Source organism: Fusarium coffeatum, assembly GCF_003316985.1.
Source record: "Fusarium coffeatum strain FIESC_28 chromosome Unknown BRIP53273_contig_9, whole genome shotgun sequence".
Lineage (NCBI taxonomy): Eukaryota > Fungi > Ascomycota > Sordariomycetes > Hypocreales > Nectriaceae > Fusarium > Fusarium coffeatum.
Window position 1 is genome coordinate 30038 of NW_022157808.1, and position 26878 is coordinate 56915.

The following is a 26878-nucleotide window of genomic DNA, read 5'->3' on the forward strand; positions in this document are numbered from 1 at the left end:
TAATTATGTGCAATGATCATTGACACATGATAAAACCTTTATATATAGATTTTAAGTTCTATTAAGTCTAAGTATAGTAAATTACCCCGAGGGGGGACGGGATGTATAGTGACATTCAAGGGACAACGCTTCAAACGCTAAGCAAAGGTATTTCCGCGAACCAAACTCAATCATTGGATGTTCTAGCTCCGGGTCCTATCTGTCAAAGTTCCGGTATGGACATTGGACAGACTCGTTCGTATCATGCAAGCATAGTTGGCGAACCTCACTACTGCCATCCGCACCATAAGCCGTCAGATCTGGACTGATGCCGACGGTGTCGTACTTGTGCAACAAGCCCCGAACTTTGCTTTGCGCAGCCTTTCGTTTCTCTGGAGTTCCGAGTAGGTTGTCCAGAACCCACTTCGGCTGAAGGGCGATGACTGGCACACTCATGTGTCTGCTCCAACGTTCCTGGTGTGCAGGCGTCAACATGACGGGGAAGACTGGTTCTCCGTTGAAACAGAAAGTCCATTTAGCGTCCTCTGTGTCTTGCGGTATCTCCTTTGGCCAGGCTTTCGGATCGCAAATGCGAAGGCCTCGAAGCATGTCCCAGAAAGTGCGATTGTGCTCTTCGACAGTCCGCGGTTTCTCAGAGGCGGCACCAATGATAACGAGAGATGTGTTTGGTCCCAGGGAGGTTGAGATGCGTAGGTACTCGGCTAGAGATAAGGCTACTTTGCGAACGTTGCGAGGCTCAGATGGATCGTCTGACTCGAGGAATACGTAGCGATGGTCGTCTGCTCGATAACCCATTGTCGCGTATACACAAGGAAAGGTCTTCATTCCGCCCTTGGCTAATATTGTGTTCTTAAAATCCTGGTACGCAAGACCTTGCCAAGAATTTTCATCAAATCGAGCTTCAAGCTCAGTTCTGGTAGCATGTTAGCCTTGTAAGTATAAAGGATGAGCAAGTCACGAACTTTGTTAACAGCTCCACATTGTCCGAGTCTGAGAACAGCGAGACTTCGTCGAATTCATTAGGGAGTAAGGCAGCCTTCTCGAAGCCATTCGTGGCGGCTCTCAACTTCTTTATTAACCGGTTGACAGCTTTTCGAAATTGTATTGGCTTAGCGACTACCGCAAAGGCAAGAGCCAAGATAATAGCATTAAATGCGAGCAGCATGTTGTTGATAGGCAGACTATTTGGAAATAGAGCATACAGGCTCAATGCAACGCAAGGACGTAAGTCTCAACTTATAACTATCTGTTACCATAGAGACTACGTCAAAATGGTGTATAGGACTGGCGGGCCGGACGTCATTGACATGGATCGGCGGCACTGTGTTACCAGACTTTTAGCAAACATCCTTGGAATGGCATGGCATTTCCAGAGCGCTATGGCCCTGTGTTCCCATTGCGTGCTTTGGTCCATGCGAAACTGACGAAATCAATACGATGCATGCGGCCAGCGATGACCAGTACACATGTAAGCCGGGGATTATCCTCCGTCGCTCCGACATCAATCATTTTACTCTGGCTCTTTGTGCATCTACATTGAGGGATTGGCTATACATCCCGCACCTCCATTCGGATAATTGTATGTATCGGTGAACTTCTTTAGCACAGATGGGGTATCGTTGTCATCTATTAGCCTTATGGTTAGTGTTGGAAATGGTGGTGCGGGATGTTCACGCCTGGAGCCTCAAGGAGATAGTGGCGCCGACAATGCGAACCCCGAGAGCTGAAGGGAAAGATGAATGACCCTCGGAATCTCTTCTTCTGTAGCATCTAACGTTACGTAGTAGATCGTCCAGAGATCGATCCGATCCTAGCGCTGAGGGGATCAGATGCTCCGGAATGCGGGGCGAGACAAACCTGGGGAAAGGTGGATACCCCCGGGCCGTTAAAGCGGTCATGACCCAATCCTCGCATCATCGACAGTGAATTGTTCCTGTCACGCCTTGAGTGATACTGGTCCGGGATTTATTAAGAATTAAAGACGTAGGTCGTCGCACAATTACCCGCTCTTGAATCTAGAACGGTCTCGATATTTGTCCATTTTCTTCATTCTTCACTTCCTCCATACCGAACTCTTAAAATGGAGGACACTAAGCAAGTGTCTGATGGCATCATCGAACTTGCGCCCAGGACGGGAACTTCATTCCTCGTCAAAAAAGGCCAACGCTTAACAGTAATCGATCCAAAAGGCGCTCAAGTGTCTGACCTTGTGGCATTCAATCAACACGACACAGACGAAGTCATCTCCAATGGCCGAACATTCGACTACGCAGACACCATATACCTGACAACCGGCCATCCACTCTACTCAAACCGGAGCAATGTAATGCTTAAAATCGTCGAAGACAGTTGTGGACGTCACGACTTTTTGCTTACGCCATGTTCCAAAGATACCTTTCGAATCATATACGGACACGAGGAGCCGCATCACGGCTGTTTCGGCAACCTTTCCTTGGCGCTAAGCAAACACGGCATCGCGCCTGACCGCATTCCTTGTGCGTTCAACTGCTTTATGAATGTGCCTGTGGATGGCAAGACGGGGAAATTCACGGTGGAGACACCTACTAGCAAAGCTGGTGACCACATCGACTTCGTTGCTGAGATGGATCTCATTGTTGCTATCACTGCCTGTTCGGCCGAGAAGTCCAATGGCGGTAGCTTCAAACCTATTCAGTACAAGGTAGCTTAATCGAGAAATGCTAGATGTCCATCCCTTCACAAGCTTGGTGTTGTTTCACAAGGGAGTTCGCATCTATCTCGTTATCCTCGGAACAAAGAGTGGTGATGCTGATAGAGTTCACATTAATGTTAAATCTTCAAGGGGTGGCCAGGGAGTAAGCACTATGAAGAAAGCGTCATTGATCCCTTAAATACTCATTCTTGTTGATGCCCTGAACTATTAACCGCACCTCCATCACGATATGACGTGAAATACTTTTCTCACTTAGGAAATAATTAGGAACCAAAGTATCGCGAGATGGAGGGACGGGTAATAAACAGATTCGAAGTTATACGCGCATCGGCAATAATGCTAAAGAACGACCCTGAATCCGGCCGATCGATGGCCAATCCCATTGCAGCCATCGCCGATTATGGTCTACGACACCTTGGATCGTGATATCTGTCGGGTCGATGTGGTGACGAATTTTGCTGTGTGTCCTACTTAGGTTGTCCCTTGGACCTTCTTTCCTGCGATATTCCTAAATATGCATACATAGCGATTTGTGACTTTTATTTGTCACGAGTACAGACGGCAACCTTTTTACATCAATCGCTTTGTCAGAATTTTAATTGTGATGGCTTCTTCTATCTCATCTGCCCAGGCATCCTCAGAAAACACACCAAAGAACAAAAGCCCACTTGAAGATGCCGTGCAAGGGAAAGGAGTTCATGTTGAAGACGATAATAAAATCTGCTGGGATGACGATGCAGAACAACACCCTCGAAATTGGAAGTCAGGCACCAAGACATACACCGCTGCCTTGATATGCTGGTTGGAAATGTACATGACGGCAATAAGTTCCTCCGGGGTACGCTTGTTCACTTCTACTGAAGTACACTTGCTAACCATTGTACAGGCGTCTACTGGAAACGCGGCGCGAGAGGAGTATGGTCTTAGCAGAACCATGGCTTATTTTGCCTTTCTTACCATGTAAGCTTCGAAGCCAAGTCAGGCATTGGCAACGTTACTGACTATCAGCAACAGGTACTTGGTTGGCCAGACCATAGGTGGCATATTCTGCTCTCCCATCTCAGAGGTCTTTGGACGACGCACCATATACATAATTGCAGCAACCCTCTTCTGTATTTCCTCAGTGATAGTGGCAGCAGTACCATCGGTAATCGCCGTGTACTTTGGACGATTCTTCCAAGGAGTGGCTGCGGCAATACCTGCCACTGTCGCCTTTGGCAACTTTGATGACATGTACAATGCTGAGCATAGGATCTGGGTCGTCTACATCTATACCATTCTCGGTATGCTAGGGTTGGCGCTGGGACCTATCTATTCGGTATACATCACTTCGAGCATAGGCTGGTGAGTCTGGAAAGAAACGAGATGATGGCTCGACTGACAATGATATAGGCGTTGGGTTTACTACATATCCACTATTGTTACGGGCGTTACCGCTGCTGCATGCCTTTTCACCAAAGAGTCAAACGCAAATCAAATTCTAGACAAGATCGTCAAAGATATACAGGAAGAGACTGGCATGAAGGATATAAAACCTGGCCATGCCGAGGGAGGAAAGCTTACCGTGGCCACCTTTGCAAGAACCGCTCTCTTCCGACCCTTGGAGTTCCTAGTTACAGACCCCCTAGTGCTTTTCTGCGCCATCTTGTGCGCCATTGCATTTGGTCTCATCTACGGTTTGACAGAGTCATTGACCATCGTCTATACCGCGCCGCCGTTTAACTTCTCCGAGAATGCCTCTAGTCTGGCCTTCATCGCCATCGCAATCGGCGAGATCATCAATGTTCTGCCCAGGTTCTACGACGCCTATCTATACAAGAAATATCGCAAAACACACCGACGCATTGTTCCCGAGACCAAAATTACCTCGTTCGCCATCGCTGCTCCAGCGCTTGCCGTTGGTCTGTGGCTTTTCGCCTGGACGATCCCACCGCGAGTCACCAATGTTCCCTGGCCTGTCAGCATGATCGGTTTAGTAATAATCGGCTTCTGTGCCAATGACTTCAGTTATGTGCTCTTCGGGTACGCGACCGACAGTTACGGAGAATATGCAGCCAGTGCTGTCAGCGCCATTAGCTTGACACGTACACTGACTGCTGCCGTGTTTCCACTTTTTACATATCAGATATACACTGGTCTGGGAAGTAATGTTGCGACAAGCATTTTAGCAGCGGTAGCGACTTTGTTTGCGTTCACGCCGTTCCTATTTTTGAAGTACGGACAAAAATTGAGGCATCGAAGCAAGTTTGCGGTAGATAATGAGGATGCTTTGCAGCAGGAGAACGCTCATATGAAGGACAGCGGCGAGTCATCGCATGAAGGATGAGAGTTTACGATCAGAGAAGTGTTAGTACAGAAGGCGACATGCATTAATGAAGGGGTGGAGAGCAGTGTTTCCAAATGTGCAGCATTGAGCAGTTGGAGTTCCATTTATGCAGGTAGTATATATACATAGAGTATAAAAAAGGTACACGAAAAAGTTCAACCCAAGAGATACACACAACGAGTCATCTCTGTGTCAGAAAGAAAGGTTCGCATAAACATGAGCTCTAGGCATAGTTATGTGCATCTAGCACTTGCTGGCCTTAGAGGGCTCGCACTCGCCGTTGGACTTGTCGCAACCGTTGTAACCCTGGCACTGGGTCTTGGGGAAGCAGTTGTTCTTGTAGGTGGCCTATAGGCAGCTTTGTTAGTACGGTTCGATGTTATTATTGAGGAGCGTAACTGACCTTGTCGCCGAGGTTGGTGTTGATACCGATGAGCTCACCACCGTTGACAGCAGTGACACCCTCCATGTGGACGGATCGCTTGCACTTGGAATTACCCTTACAGTTACCGCAAGATCGGTAGACCTTGCCGTAGTCGTTGGCGTCTAAAAGGGATTAGTTGAAGGTCTCCAATTGATGACATGGGACTTACAGAAGTTGACAATGTTGACATGACCACATCCGTTGTGCTGGATCACCTTGTCGGCAGCCTTGTAGGCACCGCCACCGATGATGTTGGCAGTTCCACTGCCCTTAAGAGAGATGGCATCCTCGCAAACGTCCTCGAACCAGACGAACTCAAGGTTGCAGGCACCGAGACAGTGGACACCCTCCTTCTGGTTGGCACCGATGACGACGTTGCGAAGAGTGGCACCGTCCTCGAGAACAAAGACAGCATCCTTTTCACCTGCACGATGTTAGTAAGTCCCGGGTTGTCAGATTATCTTGGAGTAAAGACAACGTACCACCCTCGCTCTGACCAGAGCACTTGACACCACGGTCGTAGCGAACCCACTTAGCGTCAAAGACCTCGCCCTTCTTGAGGTATCGGGGAGCGCTGAGAGACTTGGTGCCAGTGGCCTTGGGGACACCGCCTTCATAGCCAAGGCAAGCCATGGCCGCGGGAACGGCAGCGAGAACAGTGAAGATGCTGGGAGCGTGCATTATGACGGTTGTTGAAGTTTGTGTGAAAACGAAAGAATACCGGTCAACGGTTATTTAAAGAATGAATAATGTTGAAGAAGGTGAGTGAGTTGGTGAGTTGGGATGAAGAAACATTACCTCTAGAGACCTTTCCATCTTCTTATACCTTCCTCGAACCCTTAGTATTGCTCCCTGACAGGAGCATCGCTCCTTTACCGACTGCAACAAACTCCACAAAGTCATAGCCCAGGTCTCATGCGCGCATCAATCAGGATCCGTAAACGCCGCCATCCGGGATCAGATTAAGATGCTCCGAGCCTAAAGGTTTGACGTTTCAGGGCGGGCATATTTCCTCCACTGAGGTGACACACTAGCCAGCACTTATAGGCTGGTGTATGGGCAGACCAGATCCACTGCCACGCGAATACGCGGAACTAAAGTTAAGGTTATTTCGGACCTTGCTTGTCTGGTTTCTCGGTGTCGGGAACGGCAAGGGATGCGTCTAGCCAATCTACAAACTCAGATGACATGAACTATTGGGATACTCTATTCTCTTGGCTGGTCGCTGTGGTATTGGTTATATGGTGCTTGAAGCCCTTCGGCCAGAATAAGGTGTACGCCAGCGACCATTTCACGCATGCTTCACCATTCAGACCCGACTCCCCGACTCTCAGTACAGGTTCAGCGGTAATCATCACAGTCAGGAGAAGAAAACGGATCGTCGGGGAACTTATCAGGCGATCGAAAGCCTCGATATCAGATAAAACTCCTGACACAAGCCACGGCAAATGGTTTACACAACGGAGAAGCGGAGTGAATGCCACTCGGGCTAACCTAACGCTATTGTTCAATTTGCGGTGAGATATAATTAAAGGAGAAACGGCCAGACCACTTGCGTACTCTGACCAAACAAAATGAAGAGCTGGTGTCTCCGCATCTAAATAAACCGAACCACCGAAGTGGTTGTTGCACAGCCTCTAAATGTGGCAACGGTTATGTCATTAGTGCTTTTTACCAGACGACAGATTCCACCCCAGTGTAGCAATCCTTGATCGGGAACTTTATATAAGATGCATTTTAAGATCAAACTAACCCTGCTGTGTGATGCTTGTAGACTTGACTCGGCTGATGGCGGTCCGACGTTGGAGCAGTGGAAATTCACCACAACAATCCTCCGCCAGACCAAAGTATTTCGGATAATCATCACGCTTACTAGATGATCAAAGTACCATTGGGTGAGAAGATCCGCGATAAATGAATCTTGTCACAGCTACGAAAATGATTGGGGGTACAACTGTGTAAATTCTCTGCAAATGCAAGTCCTTCAAAGCGTACAGACAAGGCAAACATGAAACACCACAATATCGAGGACACAAGATTTATCTAAACGTGAAGGTCTACATCAGAATTATGGCAGAGGATGTCTTGCTCTGAAAATGTTTAATGCCATGTAAGCGTTGCTTTTCAAGCCAAACTAATCCACCATCATGGTGCTTCAATGTTTACAGATACTTCGGTTCTGAAATAGATCAAGGGGAAGCTTTAAAGTATATGTCGGAGAGAGTATATGATACATTGAACTTAACCTAATGGAGCTGGGCACTGGTATGGACACTAATACCGCAGCAACCTCCGGTTCTGCAGGGTAGATTTCGCCTCAGCGCACTGCCTGTTATGGATCGGTTTCCCGAATCATAACAAGGATCAACTTATTCTACAGTAGATAGTGGTATTGTTCAACATAGCATTTAAACGCTATTAGATAATTATTCCGAATAAAGTAGAGTAAAATGATTCCAAACACCAGCCTGCGTCAGCCCTAACGGCCGTTTGGTGACGACGATCTGCATTGTCTGACCTTGCAGGAAGTGCCAACCTATAAAATAGCTGCAAATCCGATGGGATCCAGAAAAACTATCATAAAAAGATAAAAGATGACACGAACTGATATTATTGCCATCCGATAGAACCACACAGGTTGTTCCTTATTCTCTGTAGTCTGAACGTCTACTTGTAATTAACCCGAGGTTCCTCTATATGTTTAGCCGGAGCATGTGAATCCTGTGTATTTGTTGAGTTCTTGGCTGAACCATTCCCTTGGGAAAGAACTCGATAATTGTTCTGTTCCTGGACGATCTGAAGATAAAGACCGAACCAAGTGAGAGCATGGTGCCAATTCTTCCACATTGACTGCTTTTCCGGTGCAGACAGACCAATTAGTACACGGCAAGCAGGAAATGTGCACCCATTCTCACCGGAACAAGTATTATCCTTCACGAAGAGTGACCAGAAATGGGCTGACCTCAGCGCTAACCCTTGCTAGGGATAAAACCCGTCGGACTCTTCGGTCAGGGGATCAACATAGGCTACTCAACATATTATATAGGTACATAACAAAGAAAAAAAAAGACATGTGTGTCGCGTAAGAATTCTATTCTTTGCATCCATCCCATACTAAAAAGCTATACTGCGTCATGGAATCATTCAAAGTCATCGTTGTAGGTGCCGGACCTGTCGGCTTGGTCCTCGCACACGCGCTGGAAGCTTCTGGTATCGACTACGTCCTTGTCGAGCAAAGACGTCAAGTACCTCCCGAGCCAGCTTACGGTCTGTTTGTATGGCCACAGATTATGCGTATAATGCATCAACTGGGCCTTCTTGATGTTATCACAGCCGTTAGCCAGCCTATGCTCGAGGCCATTCACAGATCGATAGATGGCAATGTTATGCATCGGGAAGAAGGTTTTAGAAAGCTTGAAGTCATGTAAGTCAAGATATTAAATCCCCAATAGTTTACTGATGCAGAATAGGTTTGGATATCCAATGTCGATCTTCAGCCGTTTGGACTTTGCGTCGACATTGTTAAATGCGCTCCCCAACAAGGAGGAGCGCGTTAAAACGAGCAAGCGTCTCAGCAAAATCATACAAGACAAGAACGGTGTCAAAGTCGAGTTCACTGATGGCACCTTTGAGGAGGGATCAATTGTTGTCGGTGCCGATGGAGTGTGGAGCGGCGTAAGAGATCAGATGGTAGCCCAGGCTCCAAAAGGACTCTTTGACGAGTCTACAAACCCATTCGAGGCAACACACGCCGGTGTCTTTGCGAAAGCGGATCTCGCGCCAGGTCTTGAAAAGGGCAGAAATATCAATGTCTACCAAGAAGACTCTCATGTCCAAGTGTTTACAACAAAAGATGAGGCTATGATTATTGTATATCATCGTATCCCAGCGGAGAGAAAGAGGACGTACTTTGGACAGAATGATGCGGAAGATGCCGCGAAACCTTGGTTGGATGTTTATGTTGGCGAGGGATTGACATTTGGCGATTTATGGAGGCAGAAGACTGCTGGTGGAACGGCGAATTATGACGAGGGTGTGTTACCGTGGTGGCACTGGGGAAGAATGGTCTTGGTAGGAGACGCTGCTCACAAGGTACGTTCATCCCACTCCCTTCACTTTGACATACTAACATAAACAGATGAACCCCATCAGAGGAGCAGGAGCATGTTGCGGCATCGAAGACTCCATCACGCTAGTCAACTCCCTCAAGCGAATGCTGCGTTCCAATCCATCACCCCAATACTTCGACCTTAGCCAAGCGTTCGTAGCATATCAATACGAGCGCGAGGCAGCAGCCAAGTTATGGATGGAGATTTCGCGACTGAACCTCGAGCTGTGTATAGGTCCACACCAGCCCTCGCTGAAGACAGCCAGTATCGCGGATTTGAAGTTTATGCCTCTGGTTGCGGATGGACCGGTGTTGTATGACGTGCCGTTCCCGGACCAAAAGAGTGGAATGATTCCCTGGACGAGGAAGGCAAAGGGAAAGAAGAGGGATGAAGAGGTTCATGCCAAGCTTTAGATATGGTAATTGTGCTTAAGCGTACCTATAGTTCCCCAGAGCTAGATATATTATCGAGATATCAAGATGTCTTGTAATTTTCACGTTTTACACTCAAGTACCTGACGAAGCGCCGGAGATGTACCTTGGAGAAGGCTTCAAGGACGGAAGGAATACCATGCCGCTCTTCCGGGGGCATGCCTCCAAACAAATGTTCTATATCGCTCGCCAACCAGCCTCTTGAAAGTTGAGGACAAGTAAAAAAGCTCTCGGCACTACCTACAGGCCAGCCTCTTGGGTGTCGATTCAGCTATTGTTTCTGTCATCCAAACGGCTTAGTGATTAGCTTTAGACTGGGCACCCGCTATGGTCTTTGGTGCATCGAACTTCTTCAATTGGGCCCGCCTTGAGCCCGGTAAGGTCGAAGACGCGTATACAGGTCGGAAAATAAGTTTTGACAACATAAGGTTCTGACTTCTACCTCCACCGCGTCATTATGATTACGAACAGACATTCTTATACGGACGGCGACGCCACTATAGTCTCGGAACGAATCAGCAGCGAGGTTTCCAGGAAAAGGTGTCAATAAAACGATGTTTGTAAATGTTAGACATGGTCGGTCCCCGAGCAGACTCGATGTTTAAGTGGAGACCATGTAACTTATGGTTTAAGCTATTATCCTATTATAAATAGAGCCGAAGTGGGATAAAAGATTCCTATGAACGACATTCCATCCTGGCTGGTTCTACACTGGCACCACATAATCACCCGTCACAGCGCTCATCGAGGAAAGGCACCTTAAACAATGGACAATTATGCGCTATGTATGAGAGCGATGAAAGTATTGTAATGCTGACGACGCCCAGTGAGCTGATCTTCTTGATGTGCGATGAGCATAACGACGAAATAACTGATATCGGAGAAGCGATCGAACATCTTCGGGCGAAGCACTCTATTTTGATCGAACGTCCCGGGCCTCTCGGAGCGACGGATGATCATGGGCATTGCTGGATTTGCCATCAGTGTGACACTGCAGTAAAGAGTCATCGCAGCTTTGACTCCCATAGAGCGATGTGGAATCATTTGAGGGATAGGCACGGCCATTTAAGCTATGGGGGACTCACCTTGTCATGGTCTGGACTCTCCCAGGACCATTCAAGAGAATTGCACGGGCTCTTGTTTCCATGAACACTCTTTATTCAGCTTGAGCTCCCTCTGCTTAACTCACAGGGTAGGAGCCCTGGTCCCACTACTTAATAACTGAATAGAAGCTGCCGAGGGTCATTTATTTCAGTCAAGTGGAATCTAGACCCTACACAGTTCAACACTACCAGCTTTGAGAGATAAACCAACATCTGACTCATCCAACAGTATAATGCATTGTCGTTGCTCAAGAACCTCACGAAGTCATCCCCGTCTCATAAATATACTAGCGTGGTTTTCTCCAACAAGTACTATTCAAAAGAGTGACCAAAATTACTGTTACCATTTGTAAGTAATGACCGAGGATACAGAGGTTTATCCCAAAACTACCTCTATCTTAGTCGATCCAGCCAGTCTCTCCCAATCATCAACCAAAACAAACCCAACTCCCTTTCTATATGACACTTAATCTTCTCGCTCGATCCAAAGGACGTGATAGCAGTCCTGTCTTCTTTCCTTATCCGATCCAGAATTATCCTTTTCCGTCGCTTCGTCCTTAACAGAAGACCTGTTTGTTATATCGTGCCATTCCTTCTCCTCTTCTTCCTTGGTAAGCAATTCAGGGCGCTCATACAGAAGTCGTACTTGGGCTTGAGGCCTATCAAGGAATCCACTTTCAGAGTCCTTGAAGATAGTGGTCCATCCCTTTACTATAGCAATCAACTCTACGGTTGTCCCCTCATGCAGCACTTCACTTTCTTTGTTACAGCTGATTTGAAGTCCTCCAACAGTATTACCATTGGTGTCTTTGATCAAGTTGAATTTAGATGACCTAGTGCTGATGCTCTCCACACTCATGAATAGACAAGCTTTGGTTGTCTGAAACCAGAGATATTGGTACTCGCGGTATGCCTGATGTTCAGTGCCCTCTTCCGAGGAGGAATCTGCCACCGGTACAGGATACCAATACAGATCCGGATCGTCATCATCGGTAGCATGTGAATAAAGGTAGCTTGTTTGCTCCTTTGACGTTGACACGGGCGTAACGTCTGTGCCGTATGGGGTTCCGTGTGAATGTTGTGACTCCATTCGATTCGAGGCTCGTATTTGGTACGCTTCCATCCACTGGGCATGTGGTCAGTGTTTGCATTTCTGAACTGAGACCAATTACAGTCGATTCTTTTCTTTATGCTAGCACGCGGAGACTCAATGATGTAGAACTCGGTTACAGACTCTGTGAATCCAGTATAAGAATAGGTCCGAAATTGATGTTCCGAATCTGCTGAGAACACAGTGTAACCGTACCATCCCACCCACGACCAGCTGGGTAGTCGATGACGAAAAAGACCACTACTACAGTACCGAGCCGGCTTCCTTCTGTGGCAGCTGTATCGCAGGACGGTGTGCCAGCAAAGCGAGATATCGAAATAAAGTTCGGGGTGACCAAATACGAGACCCGACGGATAAAGACCATTCAAATGGGTGTGGAAACCAGAAAACGCGTCGAAAACATCTTCTTCGAAATTCAAGCTGCGTCTGTTGAAAGTTTCAACTAGTGTGGCGAGGTTATTGAGTGATGGAACATGCGGCACCATCAGATGTTTGAACTTGTGTAGGTCTCCTACCGGAGCTCCATCCGCCTCTGGATGATACATCTGATGTTCTGTCCAATTTGCGCAGTTACATTGCCATGTGACATAACCTGACCCGAATGTCAGGCATCGCTTAGAGAAGACCTACTCCTGGAACGTCCACATCCTTCGTATGTAGTCAAATATAGTCGAGCTCGGCCGCGACCAGTCGGTTTCCATGAATGACAGCATCTCTCCCCTGGCCAGAGGCACTATAGATTGCTGAGTACATCTTGCTGATGAGATACCATATAAACCTCGAAGGCCATAGTCCGCATTGTGGCCGTCTTTGGCTATGATAGTCAGGAATGAACTAGCATAGATCCGGTGCATTTGCTTCAACTCGTGACCCAAGGCTACCGGGTCATCCTGGACAACGCATAAGCTATCGACCCAGCCAGTTCTCACCCAAGAACCTTGTAAGCTCTATCGCATCACGGATAGTATTTGGAACTTGTGACGCAATGTGTGGAAACTTTAGTGACCCGGGCTGCTCTAGTTGCTCCTTTGTTGATATAGTTGTTCGAAAGCTTTTTGTCTGTCCCCAAGTGTATGATAGAGCAACAAACCTAGGAAAGGCTTCGGTAGATAATACGATACAGTATCTCGTCACGTCTATCAAGTATTGCGGCCTGAAGGGTGCCAGGTTCCGAGAGTCTTGTCACATCTGTCAGAATGGGTCCTCATGCAGAGGGCTGGCCAGTCTTTTATAAGACTTAGGTCGACCCAATTGCTGTCCAGGACTCTCGCGGTTCCTGGGTGGTGCGGTATCTCAGGGCGAAACACCAGTTCAAAATCTTGACTTGAACTCGAACATTGGGTGCTTTTGGTCAAGTAGCACACCGTGAGCGATGCAGACCTCCGGTTTTCCGACTTATCCAACTCTAGATCTCGACTTTCATAATAGGGAACGGTGCCATAGTTGTACTTCAAGTCTCGAAGCCACTCGCTATGGGGGCAGTTCTGCGCAAGGACATCCCCCACAATTCCGAGCTCGATGGTGTGATCTCGGTTGAAGGAACCCGTGAGAAACTCCACGATCTGAGAGCACGTAGCGCACTCAGCATCAGCAGCCGCATCGCTTACTGATATCGGTGACTGTATAGAATCCATATTGAAGGTGACTAAGTAGTGTTAGTATACTACTTCAAGAAACGCGTTACTGTATCTCGTGCCAGGTCCAGCCGATAGGCGGCGGAGATGCCTACGGAGTTATTATGCGGAGTTCAACCGGATAACAAAACCCCTCAGATATTTATTTATCACTGTCATTGTTGCCTGGTTTGCATACAAAGATCACCCTACAGACTGGCTGTGGCTGGAAATTCAATACGCCAGCAAAGCCGTCGCCTTACCGAAGCCTCTCTTTCAGACAGCCTTTAACCCCCATATCGGTTTCGGAAGCGAGTAGCGATACAGCGACATTCGATAATTCGAATCCCATTTATCTCAAGTTCCTAGATAGAGGACGGTGGTTTCCAAACTGTATGAGTAGACGTCGCCTCAATGTTCATCTTAAGGACGATATTGAAATAAGGTTTAAGCGAATCACGGTGACGAAGCGCAGAGAGCTTAAGGGCAATTCAGAATCACTCGGGTACGTAAGTGCCTTTCTCTCAATAAGTATATTGTTGGCGATAGTACTGCCGAAATTCAAAAGATATAATTGTCAATGACTGTGTCCCTGCTCGCATAAGTAATAGATTGCTGGGGCCAGCCTGAAGTCCTCCGGCCGTTCTCAATTGGTTGAACAAGTTCAACAACAGTCAGTGGAGCACAAATAAAGAAATAAGCTTTCTACTAATATCATCATCTACCCACCTATTCATAGAACAAAAAACAGCTAGTTTGCCTGAGAACTGATAGTGCCTGTTCATTTCCGGTACACTGCTGACTTTTGCCAAGACAGATGAGACGTCTGATTTAACCGGCAAGTTGCTTCGTTGCAAAACTTGTGTCTGCAATTTGATTCAGGACGCTATCGCTTATGTTGACCGTATTCAGCGACACTTGGCAAACCTACAGCTGCTTTGTGATAACTTCAAGACAGACTTGGCGTCTAGCATCATGTTATCGGATGGGATGGGCCTAACCGTCTGCACGTGGGGAAGACGAGCAGGGGTCTTCGCAGCGGCGGATCCGAAGCCAGTTTCACATTAACAGGAACGAGTCAGTGCTGAAGACAATGCGAAGAGACAACAGACGTTAAGGCCAATTACATTCAGGTGGTAATGCAACAAGAGTGGGATATATCTACATCCCGCTGTCAAAATCATCCTGCCAGGTAACATTCCGCGCCTCGGACCGACACGCCAAGGTTATCATACCATGGCCCCAAAACCGCAGATCTTCATTTTTACAGCCTTATTCAGAACTCTTGTGAATACGAACCACCCGCTTTGGAAGCTTTGGCAGGGATAAGCTTGGGACGACAGGTTTCAGAATTGTTATGCACATTCCTCTTACAGATCCCAACATGACCACATCTCCAATATTTAGAGTTCGCCCTGAAGCCTTGCCAAGAATATCAGCCGATTACGTCGTGGTAATTTCCTTAGAGTTAACTGCCGGGTTGACTCGTCGCATGACTGCCGATACAGTGGTTGTTTGAAGCTATATAACCTCAAACGTCATCTTCATTATGTATATGCCAACTGAACCAGTCTCTTTCTTACTTACATTCGCTGCTAGCCATCGACCATATTCCTTTCTTTCATCAGTAACTTATTCATTCATTTATTGCTGCGCAATCAATCATGTCTCTCTTTAAGGCAGTGTTGACCACACTGTCAGTGTCCACTCTTGTTTCTGCCGTACCGTTGGTCGAACGCCAGGACAATGGCAGCGAACCTGCACCTGCACCTGAGCCAGCTCCGGCTCCCGACGTCGACTGCGCTCCCAACTCGGCCACTGGACTGAAGGCCGAGTGCTGGAAGGCTTGTGAGTGGAAAAGAAGGAAAGTTGAAGACGTTCACTAATGTGAGATAGTGGATATGAACAAGTACATCACCGACTGGGTTGCTGAGAATGGCACCAAGGCCAACTGTGAAGAGCTCGGATTTGCTCAATGCTATCTGCAGTTTAACGTGAGTCTCAAAATTGGGTTGTGAAGACAGCATCGCTAATACCGAACCTCACAGGGCTTCACTGGTCTTACTTGCAACTTGATCACTAGCGACACTTGCCCACCTTTCAACACCAAGTCTATTGAGAAGTACGAGTCCAACCAACAGTTCTATGTACGATTTCCTATCCAAGGCCTCATAGGACAATACTAATTAGCACAGGCTCTCTGGAACATTTACGCCGTCTACCAATTCTTCAACCAATACTCCCAGGCCCTCAGCAACGGCGCTTCCCTCGCTGGCCAAACCATCGATGCTATCGTCGCCAAGGTCGCACCCCCCGTCGAGGCCAACACCCCTACAAGCGAAGTCATGAGCGTTCTCAGCTCTACCCTCGGAGTCGTCTCTATCTTCACCGGTGTCATTCCCGGTGCCTCCGGTATCGGTGTTGGTTTGATCAGGGGTGGTCTCAGCGCCGCCTTGGATCTGGCTGGCAAGCTCGGAAAGCCTTTGACATTGACCCAGACCGCGAACGATCGCTTCCTTCAGCTTGGCAAGATTGGCTCTGACCTGGCTAAGCTTGTTGAGGCTTACCAGCAGAACCTCCTCGATAGCGTCAAGACTATCCAGGGCGACCATGAGATTTTCCTCGCTGCTTGTGGAGAGGGCGGTTTCTCTCAGCGCGTCACTACTTCGCTTACCATCCAGGCCAGCACTCTGTACCGTCAACTCCAGCTCTTCATCCTCTCCAGCGCCCTTAAGGCCAACGGTATTGTTTCCGCGCGAAGCACTGATCGCAGCGCCCAGGATGTCGCCAGAGACACTGGTGAGATCTCATGTGACAGTCTCAGTGCTGGAAACAGCTGCAACCAGTGGTGGATTGACCCCGATGTCAAGAACACCTACTCCTTCCACAATCCCAACGACTGGGAGAACACTCAAATCGACCTCACAGCCGCTATCCTTGATGAAGGCTGGGCTGACCTTAAGGATGTCTTCAAGATTGAAGACTGCGCTGGAAAGGCACCTGAATTTGACAACCAGAGCCTCGGTGTCACCTGTCTCGTAAGTACACCCCACTGATTTAACGCGTTTCTTCTTACTGACGTGGTCTCTAGGCTACCCACGGATTCTGTGAGTGGAACTATGACGACACGGTCAAGCAGTTCAAGAACTGTGACAACGACAAGAAATGGGGTTCGGTTTGCAGCAGCTTCGGCGAAGGAATACTTGGTCAGTGCCTCTGAATGATCCTCTGCTTGATCGAGTTTTGCTAACATGCACACAGTTCCTGAGTCCTACATGGGCCCTCTTCTGGAGAACAGCGCCTTGTTCTGCAAGAGGCGGTGAGCACTACCTATGGTTCAAACCTGGGAACCATCTACTTTGTCTTTTATAAGATGGCCCTGTCGGCGCGCGGCATAGTTTCTCCGGAGTAGCCCAAGGGCCTTTGGCTCATGAGACCTTGGTTACGATCGAAGGGCTCCCACTGGAGAGACAGAGGAGAAGGAGGGCCATGTTTATGGTTTATTGTCGAGCGCGTGCGAAATGGCAGTTGACCAAATACTTGTCCGAATGTCAACCTACAGTAAATTTAAACAGGCTATATACCCATACCAAAGTTCTTCCGGATGTGCTGTTCAATCTACCATCTACTAGGCATATTGTGGAAACTTATATTAAACGTTTCAAGACATCCTACAGGATCTGATTGCTTCTTGGCAACCGATCCTACAGCTAGTTTGGACAGCGGTTGTGTTGAAGCGGTGGAAAGATTACCATGCCAAGGGAAACACCAAAATACAGAACAATTCGAGAGACATCCCAGTGGGCTATTGTTTGTGAGCGGTAATCCGCCAATGAGGATGCAAGATCCTAGACTGTTCAGTGGCTGTGAAGTATAAGCGCTAGGGAAGCGGGCACTTGGCACTTGGCGGAGGATCGTCTCCAGGCGGGTCAGGTGTCTATGCCCGTATGCAAGACTGGAGGATAACAGTATCCGTGAGTTGAAGCCTCGTTTTTAAAATTGGCAATCGGCTTGGCTGTAAGCTTCAAGGGACTGCGCCTTTACTCGCCTTTCGACACGAGGTTCAACTTAGTATAAAGAGAAGACGCAGTTCTTATCAAACATTCTTGCTCCTTAGCAATCCATTCTTTACCACTCTTCAGTCGGAAGAACTTGAATCCTCTCCCAACTATTGCACTCGCTTTCATTTTATCCTCATCACGATATTCAATCTTTCAAAATGGTTGCCATCAGCACTCTTGTTACATACGCTACCGCCATTGTACCTCTGGTCAATGGCGCCGCAGTCCCAGCTCAGCAAAGTACCACTCTCGCCAAACGACAACACCAAATCGAGACCTGGGACAAGTATCACGAACAAAACGAAGCTTATGCTAGACAAGGCCTTTGCCTGCAATACCTTGTACCTACCTCACGAGACGGCACCTGGCCATGCGGCGTCTTCTGCAAGAGCGACAAGATTAGGATCTGCGCTAGCCACGGAATTGCTGTCGAGGACATGACACCCGACATGATGGGCAGAAACCCCGACGGCGAGCTGTACGCCATCGGAAGATGCGAGTGCGATACTTCTGACCTCGAGTACCTCGCCTCAGCTACTGTTGACTTTGTTGGAAAGGGTCTCGACAAGGGATTCAGAGAGATTGCCAGCGTCACTTGTGTGGTGTTAGTCAATGTTATGAAGGAGGCTGTCATCGCTGGCACCTATGCTATTCCTGGTGCTGGACAGTATGCGGCGGCTGCCAGAGGAATTGCCAAGGGTGTTAGGCTGGCGGCCAAGTCTAAGGGAGGCAAGGATTTGTGGAAGGACGCTGTGCAGTCATCATGCAACTTCCGTAGACAAGAGGATCTAGATGAGATCGATCAGGGATTCGGTATCTTCGAGGGCTCACCTGACGACTTTGAGTAGGCCAAAAGGCCATTTGGGAGGTTTCTGAAGTGTGTGAGTGGAAGGTCTGTCATGGCGTTGTGAATAAGCGCGGCCGTGATAGAGTGGACATCTTTAACATTTTGTCAAGTTCTTAGACTCTGAATCAAAGTTTTACGCAAAAATACATGTCATGCCCTACAAGGCTGAACCCTGGGAAAGTGAAATTTACCTCTCACTTGGGAATAGTGGCATCACCGTAGCGGCTTCGCCATAGAGCATCCATGCTTAGTGGTGCGCTTCCACGGCTAGCGTACGGTATGATACCATGATGGACAAGGCCCTCTCAGCTACGAATTATAAATCTACTCCTTTCAGGACTGCACACTTCCTCTGAGTCGAAAGTCTTCACCTTCACGAAGTTCATACTTCAGCCCATCATGGCCCCATCCTTTTTATTAAGTACGCATTGCGGGCATCTTTATCACCAGATGTGTCATAAGCAAACCCTAAGTAGCAACATGGCTAGCTTGACTATAATCTCACTTACAAGATTGGACTCCCGCCTATTTTGGAGCTATTGAACGTTGAATATTAACGGACGGTCTTGAACAGGCAACAAGGAAACAGGCTTTTATGAGCCATCGTCATCATAATTCAGCCATTACGAGTGGTAGGAGCCGTATAACCCGTCGCGACGCTGGATTGGATAATGTTAAATGGTAAGTGCAACTCGGAATCCAACTTCTGTCCGTGTTTCAAGCCTCAGACTCTGCCAGTCTCACAATCTACTGCCCAAGTAGTCAAGGTGCATATTATTAGCAACCCATTCGTCACATCGTCCAATAACGTTGACATTCCATGATGCTATAGAGTAAATCAGGCGACAAATGAATTGTAATTTCAACAAAATATAGAGTAAGCTACCAGTAAGAAGGAACTGTACATGCTCAGCCGGGATATAAAGGGTGTCTGCTTCGTCCAGGCTCAAGAAAACATTCCCTTCTAAATTTCTCAAATCAAAGACAACTTCAAAAAGAGCAATACTACCTAAGCTACCACCAAGAACTATGAGTATCCCGCAAAAAGACATATCCGACATGACCATGGCCGACTTTGGCCCTGGCCAGCCGAAGAGGGAACAGCCCAAGGATGAAACGGCGGAAGTCGAACAGCCTAAGGTACAGAACAACTGATATGAGCCAAACTCGATCAAATGCTGATAACTACTCAAGCAAGTCGCGGAGCGTATGTCCGACGAAGACCAGGCAGAAAACCACGACACGGCCCAAGAGTACACCATGCTGCAAGAAGCTCAGCAAGCTGCTCGTTTCGCGGAGAAGATTAAGAAAGAGGGGAATGATAGTCATCCACCGCAGAGAACTTTCGGTGAGGGCGGACGGACGAGGAAGGTTTAGATTTCTATAAATCGCCTGAGGCCTAAACATCTCGTCGATTGATGCATCAATTGATCTGATTCTCCGATACCTATTTGGATCATATCTAGTCTGTTTTGATTCCAATACCGGACAGTTCTGTCAATATATTATTCGGTTACCAGACGCTGGACATGTGTGAGCCTCAACTTTATTGGGTGAGGTCAATATACCTTTTAGCATCCTCAATCGTACCTTTTGCCCTTTGTACACCGGGACAAGTTGGAACGAATGCTCCACCCCGCCAGAACTGACTTGGCATGTGTACGAAACAGGAACTGACCGGGGGCTAGTCTACAAGACCGTTCATGTCATGTCTTCTCACATGACCAATATAAGCCGAAATCGGATCGTCTGACAGTGACCAAACTTATGATGACCCCAGACCATCGTCTTGGCAGCTTCCAAGTAAACACCCAATTGGTCTAGACCACTAAAGACTGGCTAGACTCATCAATCCCTACCGCCATAATACACAGCACTGAATGTTGCGATTGGCCAAGACTTTACCCTCAGACCGGGCGCAATGAGCGACCAACGGCGCAGCATCTATTTAAGGCGCAGCAGGTCCAGACCTTGCAGGGCTGAAATATCGGGCCTCAAATCCAACATTATAGGAAGGCTTGCATATCCACCTTTAACATAAGAAATCTCTACAATATCAGGATCTCATTGCATCAATGCCACCCAAACATGGACCCAGAAACCATTCAGCGGAGCCGAGAGCTAGCCATCCACCTTGACAAAGATGCATACTTCCCAGGCGAAACAATGTCCGGCCTGATCTACCGAGAGGCATTCATAAATACCCGAAGCGCGGTTGTAATGGTTTGCATCCATGGAGAATCCAAAGTTCTGTTGGAGTCCATTGGCTCTGCAAAGAAACACTACTCATGCTTTGTTCTTGCCAGGACGTGCCAGAAGGACCCTTGTATACTTCGCCACGGTCCGCTACGCATCTGGGATGGCGAAGGGGAATGTTGGCGATTTAGCTTCAAGATACCCTTCTTTGCCGACTCAACAGAAAACGAACAGACTAGCTCACCAAGCTATACGCCTGTTGGTGCCACAGACCATCAAGTACCTCCCTCATATACACTTCAGAAACATGGCATCGTGAATGCATGTGTCGAGTACTATGTCTGTGCCAAACTTCTGTATCCAACGGGCTCTGGAGGAACTACATGGACAGAAGTTGTGAACACCACCCATCCCTTCAAACTGGTGCAACGCTCCTCAAACCCGCCAATCGACTACTCCGCTGTGAAGCGATGGCGACACCCCAAGACCATTCGGAGCGCTCGTCTAGCTACTGGCACGAAGTCCCATTGGGCCAGGAGACCGCTAGGTCGAACCAATTTCCCAAAATTCGAGTTCGACCTATTATTCGAGCTTCCAACTACCATTCAGCTCGACAATCCTGCGCCCATTCCATTGCGTCTAGCTGTCGATCCGGACTGGGGGGAAAGTGATCCGAGTCTCCGAGGACTTCCGCAGAAGGTCAAGTTGGTCTCTATCGAGCTCCTGTTGGAGACACACACAAGATTCATTTTGCAAAGAGGAGAAAGAGAATTTACAACGGAGCTTAATCTTGATCTTGCCAGAGCTGTACGCCGCCTACGAAGTGAGATCAACATCCCATGCACCACTATCTGGGAGCCTGTGGATATCGGAGAATTAATCGATTTTCGACTCAAATTGATTAATGGACCTGGGTTTCCCAAACCGTCACCGGCTACGGAAATCACGCCCTCGTTTCGAACGTATAACATGACTGTGACGCATATGCTGGCATGGAAGATTCATGTCAAGATCGCTGGAGAGGCTTTTATCGTCGGAGGAAAGGCCGATGTGCTGATATTGAGATCGAGTGACGGCCGATTGCCAAGTAGCTCGGACCAAAGCCCTTCAGTGCCAGTTGGAACAGGTACTGAGACGGAGTTAGAGGCTCCAGAAACGGGTCCTGGGGGTTCTGCTCTCTGGGACCAAGAGGATGACTCGTGGATCGTGCCGCCGCCGGAGGATGAGGCACCACCTTCGTTTGTTGATGCATGTGTCATGAGATAATGGTGATAACAGGGTGTGCAGTGACAGGTATTAGAACAACAAAGCAGAACTGAACGTATATGGATGAAGGACGACAGTAATGTATAATAATCGCAATGGTTTATTCTCATTATAGTAGTTAATCTAGGCAGTCTGAGGTTTCTAGTCAGCTTTGGCATAGTCGGCCAAATTATTCATGTCTTTGCCGGCAACGGCCCTTCCAAACCGTCCCAGAGCCTTGATATACGGGCCAACAGTAGCATCTCAAGAACGATGTTCATTTTCTTCCACCATCAATAGGTCCAACAAGTTCTTGAATTCACCTCCCTTCACGAGATAGTTGATGGCAACCGGTGTGTGACTGTCTTCGGCTTGATGACAGATCGAAGGCTCCATACATCGCTCAAGGGAAGGCTCCATCTTTTCATCGATGTTGAGAAATTCCTTTGTTTTGCTCCTTGCCGTGCACATATCCGCCTATGCTCTACTTATATAAACTCGTCGATCGCCATGAAGAACCCCTTGATCTTCGAGCGGTCTCGGATACCTCCACATGCATCATGCCCATGCAATGCTTTCTAAGGTCGACCTTCCCATCTTCCTCGTCGCTGCCGCTAAATATAACCTTGAGAGGATCCCGAAGACAGAAGGGTCCTCACTGGCCGCCCCTAAGGCATTACTTGAATTTGTGGTAGATTATGACCTCATCCGGGAGGAAACAGTCGAGATTCTTGGAACCTGAGTCCTTGTAAAGATCTAGTTGTGAAATTCTACACTGAGCATAATACAATACTTAGATATCGTGGCTTTGCTATATCAGTCAACCATGAGACATACTATAAGCTAATCATTTGCTTTCCCTCTCACTTTCTTCGACAGCAGTATTGCCAATCAAATCGCCACTAAACACCCATCCATCAAGTGCCTGGATCGACTCCTTCTCATTCATATGCTGCGCATCTTCAGGAAGGATACCTGCCCCTGGGTCGCACAGCTGCGAGTCTGAAAGTAGAGACATAGTGCTCCCGACACTGCAGGGATCTCTGGGTAAGGTCCCGCGTATCTTGACAAGAAGAAAGCCTATAAGACTGAAGAACGTCATAATGGCAAGGAGGAATTGAAGAATTGTTTTTGATGTATAGTCGATGATAAGATGTGTTATATTTGCAGAGTAAAGCCCGGTAGTTATCGACTGGGGTGACTCTGCAGAGCTGTCGTTCTTTGTAGCGCTTAGAAACTTGCCAATAGAACGCTTCTTTCCGGCTCGCATATTGCGATGGATGGCATATCTGAGATACTCATTGTAGTCTTCTTCCACCGCCCGGATGAGAAGCCATTCGCCCTTGGCGCCTTCCAGCTTGCTGCGTTGGTAGCCATCAGGTCGAAAAAGTATATGATTGAAGAAGGGATCATATTCTGTATGCATTGAATTGTAGCCAGGAAATGGCAAAAGAGTCTCGGCCCAAAACCCTGCGAGCTTATACCCCAGAGTAGACGCCTTGTTATCATTCTGCACCATTGTAGAGTTACCTTGTGTCTGAATGTTTTCAATAATTCCAAGGGCTGGGTTCCCATTGTACTCCAAGCTCACAGGCACTTGATTTATAGTTTGAGAACAAAGAAGTGCAGTCAGATTTCCTTTAAAAGTGCGACCTTTCGGTTCAACCATGCCAAAGAGTATGCCAATGGATGGGCAATCAGCGGAAACCTGACCAGCGGTTGATTGAGGAAGATCAAAGTACTTTCCGATGGAAAAAGGTTGCGACATCCTCAGCTCAACCCCAAAAGTAAGATTTCCATAACCCTTGATGGAGGAATTCGAACATTGTGGGTTTATCTTTGGGGGCTGAACGGTGATCCTTGTACCATTGACTGGGTTGATTCGGCCTTGACTAGCGCTGGTACCATAAGTAAAGCTCGTAGTTGATATGGCGCTTTGGGTAATAGCTGTGCAGCTCAAGACGGGTTCTAGAGCCATGACACTGTAGGTATAATTGGCACCACTACGTGTACCGTCGAAGTCGTCTGACAGGGAAATGTCGGGGACTACCATCTCTTGCCAAATCCCCGAGGGTATTTTAGCGCCGCCATAATGTAGCTGGTTCAAATCAACAGCCGCACCTCCATCATTAGTAGGTTCGGAGAACCAACTGAGATCCCAATTACCCGCAGCAGCGGTGGAGGGATGATCAACGATCAAAGTGGTAACCGGGACCCAGAGGCCAGAGACTATGATAGTTAAGAACCCCGCAATCAGTGTTGCACAACTCGATAATGCTGGCCCAAACTGCCCGCGGTAAAGAGATTTGAACATGACGAGGAAAGGGTTGACTGATAGAAGATGGAAAAGGATACCCTGATCGGGCCTCGTCCTACCAGATCGAAGGTTTGCGAACGGGGCAAAAACGACTATAGTGGAGTCTAGATTATTGATCATTGTTGCGATGCCGAAAACGGCTAGGGTTGACGAGATACGAATGATGTATGATAGTGTAGTTGAGTCTCCATTGATGCGAACGAAATGGTCTTCGCGTTGGAGAAGGTGGTATAGAAGCTCGAGGATACCGATCGCGATCAAGGGAGTTGTAAATGTCGGTATGATCATAAATATCCGAGCTGATAGTGGCGTCCAGCTATATTTCTTCTTCAACTCTTTGCTTGTGATAGGAGATATCTCGCGTGAAGATTCGGAGCTGGAGACAGCTTGAACTTCAAGATCCCCACCGGCCTTCTTCGTAGCAGAGAACTGGATGCCAACAAGTTTGCTCTCCAATTCTTTGCTCGTCAGGTGACTCGAGCCGGACAAAACAGATTGAAGTTCAGGACTTTTGGCAAGTATCGCCGCGCTGCCAGCCAAAGAGCCAGACATCGCAGGGATCCATTCAAATCGTCCAGGCACCTGGAAGAATAATGACAGGCACATTATACATAGGAGGAAAAAAGATAGCACCATAGTCCAAATCGCAACAGGCCTCATGTGTAGCCGATCATCAGTTGCCCACCCTTTGGCAGAACTTCTGGTGGGCTTCGCGACGAGTAGTGACTCCCTGGCAAATTCACGCGCTATGCCCTCCAAGACCGAGACAGTCGCCTTCTTAAGAGTATCAGTCTTATAAAATGCGTCGAGGTTTCCTGGACGACCTAGTTGAGCATATATCAATTGAAACAAGACATCTTCCGCTCTTGGCATTGGCAGAAGGTCACCCTCGCCGTCGACCACTGGTCTGACGGTAGGCACTTTTTCGTCCACGATAAAAGCCTCTGCTGGGCGAGCAAGGTTTGTCCACAACAATTCTGCCAATGCAAGACTTGATAGATTGCCCAAGAGCCTGTGTTCCCCATAAAGAGCGTGCATGGGGAGTGATACATTCCCACTCTGTAGGTCTAGCGTTGCGTTGGCGGTTGCAATTCCATAATCAATCTTGCAGATAAGAGCCGATGACTTGATAAGCTCCATACCTGAAACCATGTTGAACGACCCAGACCTTTCGATGGTAGATTTGAAATCTGCAACAGAGATCGCGTATCGGATGTCAAATGGCTCTATGTCCTTGGGCCACTCCCTTGCCCCTGTCGTCTCGAGACCGGATGTACAGTTGACTCGGAATGCAGAGTAGACATGAGGCTCTGCTGGACAACGATTGCCAGCGTTTACAGAGGGTGGGTCTCCGTATCTTGCGCCCCTGCATGGTCGGACAAACATGTCTCTGAAGGTGCATGTCTCTGAGGTAAACGTGTAATTCAAGGATACTATACCACCTGCATTCGATCTTTCTACTGTTGATAATGCAGCATCCTCACAGGAAACGTGAGGGACGAATATATCGACAGGGCGTTCGACTCGTGAGATCTTAGATTCACCAGTCGTGAAAGTGTACCTCTGGGTAATCAGGTCCTCGGGCAGTTTCCAATCGGACCTCTCAGTCGTCACGTTGTTCAGTCTGCTTAGGTAGGTCCAGACAGAACTGTCTGATGCACCACCTCGAAATGGGAGCTGGTCCACTTCGTAGAATTTGGCCGGTTGATAGGATAGCCAAAGCCTCGAAGCATCAAAGTGATCCTGCATCGAAACATTCAAGAACCGTTCCGAGTCAGTGTCCATCACGACGAAAAGAGTCGTTGAAATAAGGATGATAAATTTGATGAGGAAGAATCCACCAATAGATGCAGCAACGGGAAAGTGACGACGCCTCACTGCCTGCCAAAGGCTGACGACTTGGAAACTCGAAATGTAGTCGAGCAATAGAGAGTTCTTGCTCGATGATGGTCCGGCTAGTAACTCGTGCCATGGCTGTCTCACTTTGTAGTAATAGTCTATGCGTCTCCAGAAGCTCAAAACGACGATGAGAATTGCTGTAGGGCCGTAGGTCCAAGAATAGGGACTCGAAGAGATGGTGAGTGAGAGACCGTTACGGGATGTTATGACGCTGTTGAGGATGATGAGAGAAGTGGCACAGATGATGAAGACTAGAAGAAAGACAGCGAGAGCAGCTTTGCTAAGCCAGAATGGCTGGCGAGGCTTTCTGCGCTCTGGCATCACGTCGAATATATCTTTTTTAGATTTCAAGATCTATATTTGCGAGATGAGATCGCTGGGGATCTGGTAGGCTTTATTCCCGCTGTGCCGCCTTCCAAGGCTGATTCATGGAGTAACCGCCCAGGTTAGGCACATCCGAGACAGGCATTCGCATCCTTGAGGGGAATTAGTGTTTCAGACCGA

General features: G+C 47.9%; 11 protein-coding genes across 11 annotated transcripts; 7 read left to right on the forward strand and 4 right to left on the reverse strand.

Annotated features, from left to right (window-relative positions):
* Positions 1–195: 195 nt before the first annotated feature.
* FIESC28_00352 (uncharacterized protein) lies at positions 196–1165 on the reverse strand (the record flags this gene model as incomplete). The annotated part of the gene is made up of 2 exons (XM_031154503.1): positions 196–913; positions 963–1165. 2 exons carry the CDS (start codon positions 1163–1165, stop codon positions 196–198), a joined length of 921 nt encoding a protein of 306 aa, XP_031021362.1.
* Positions 1166–2080: 915 nt separating this feature from the next.
* FIESC28_00353 (uncharacterized protein) lies at positions 2081–2689 on the forward strand (the record flags this gene model as incomplete). The annotated part of the gene is made up of 1 exon (XM_031154504.1): positions 2081–2689. One exon carries the CDS (start codon positions 2081–2083, stop codon positions 2687–2689), a length of 609 nt encoding a protein of 202 aa, XP_031021363.1.
* A 607-nt stretch (positions 2690–3296) lies between these two features.
* On the forward strand, positions 3297–5018 carry FIESC28_00354 (uncharacterized protein; the record flags this gene model as incomplete). The annotated part of the gene is made up of 4 exons (XM_031154505.1): positions 3297–3530; positions 3579–3652; positions 3707–4036; positions 4085–5018. 4 exons carry the CDS (start codon positions 3297–3299, stop codon positions 5016–5018), a joined length of 1572 nt encoding a protein of 523 aa, XP_031021364.1.
* Positions 5019–5261: 243 nt separating this feature from the next.
* On the reverse strand, positions 5262–6123 carry FIESC28_00355 (uncharacterized protein; the record flags this gene model as incomplete). The annotated part of the gene is made up of 4 exons (XM_031154506.1): positions 5262–5366; positions 5422–5564; positions 5612–5866; positions 5925–6123. 4 exons carry the CDS (start codon positions 6121–6123, stop codon positions 5262–5264), a joined length of 702 nt encoding a protein of 233 aa, XP_031021365.1.
* Positions 6124–8576: 2453 nt separating this feature from the next.
* FIESC28_00356 (uncharacterized protein) lies at positions 8577–9964 on the forward strand (the record flags this gene model as incomplete). The annotated part of the gene is made up of 3 exons (XM_031154507.1): positions 8577–8866; positions 8913–9534; positions 9581–9964. The coding sequence occupies 3 exons, from the start codon at positions 8577–8579 to the stop codon at positions 9962–9964; spliced, it is 1296 nt and encodes a 431-aa protein (XP_031021366.1).
* A 1587-nt stretch (positions 9965–11551) lies between these two features.
* Positions 11552–12175, reverse strand: FIESC28_00357 (uncharacterized protein; the record flags this gene model as incomplete). Its single annotated transcript, XM_031154508.1, has 1 exon — positions 11552–12175. One exon carries the CDS (start codon positions 12173–12175, stop codon positions 11552–11554), a length of 624 nt encoding a protein of 207 aa, XP_031021367.1.
* Positions 12176–15473: 3298 nt separating this feature from the next.
* FIESC28_00358 (uncharacterized protein) lies at positions 15474–17132 on the forward strand (the record flags this gene model as incomplete). The annotated part of the gene is made up of 6 exons (XM_031154509.1): positions 15474–15657; positions 15706–15803; positions 15858–15956; positions 16005–16847; positions 16901–17015; positions 17071–17132. 6 exons carry the CDS (start codon positions 15474–15476, stop codon positions 17130–17132), a joined length of 1401 nt encoding a protein of 466 aa, XP_031021368.1.
* An 896-nt stretch (positions 17133–18028) lies between these two features.
* FIESC28_00359 (uncharacterized protein) lies at positions 18029–18718 on the forward strand (the record flags this gene model as incomplete). The annotated part of the gene is made up of 1 exon (XM_031154510.1): positions 18029–18718. The coding sequence occupies one exon, from the start codon at positions 18029–18031 to the stop codon at positions 18716–18718; it is 690 nt and encodes a 229-aa protein (XP_031021369.1).
* Positions 18719–19776: 1058 nt separating this feature from the next.
* FIESC28_00360 (uncharacterized protein) lies at positions 19777–20094 on the forward strand (the record flags this gene model as incomplete). The annotated part of the gene is made up of 2 exons (XM_031154511.1): positions 19777–19857; positions 19912–20094. 2 exons carry the CDS (start codon positions 19777–19779, stop codon positions 20092–20094), a joined length of 264 nt encoding a protein of 87 aa, XP_031021370.1.
* A 711-nt stretch (positions 20095–20805) lies between these two features.
* FIESC28_00361 (uncharacterized protein) lies at positions 20806–22179 on the forward strand (the record flags this gene model as incomplete). Its single annotated transcript, XM_031154512.1, has 1 exon — positions 20806–22179. One exon carries the CDS (start codon positions 20806–20808, stop codon positions 22177–22179), a length of 1374 nt encoding a protein of 457 aa, XP_031021371.1.
* Positions 22180–23005: 826 nt separating this feature from the next.
* On the reverse strand, positions 23006–26695 carry FIESC28_00362 (uncharacterized protein; the record flags this gene model as incomplete). Its single annotated transcript, XM_031154513.1, has 1 exon — positions 23006–26695. The coding sequence occupies one exon, from the start codon at positions 26693–26695 to the stop codon at positions 23006–23008; it is 3690 nt and encodes a 1229-aa protein (XP_031021372.1).
* Between the last annotated feature and the right edge of the window lie 183 nt (positions 26696–26878).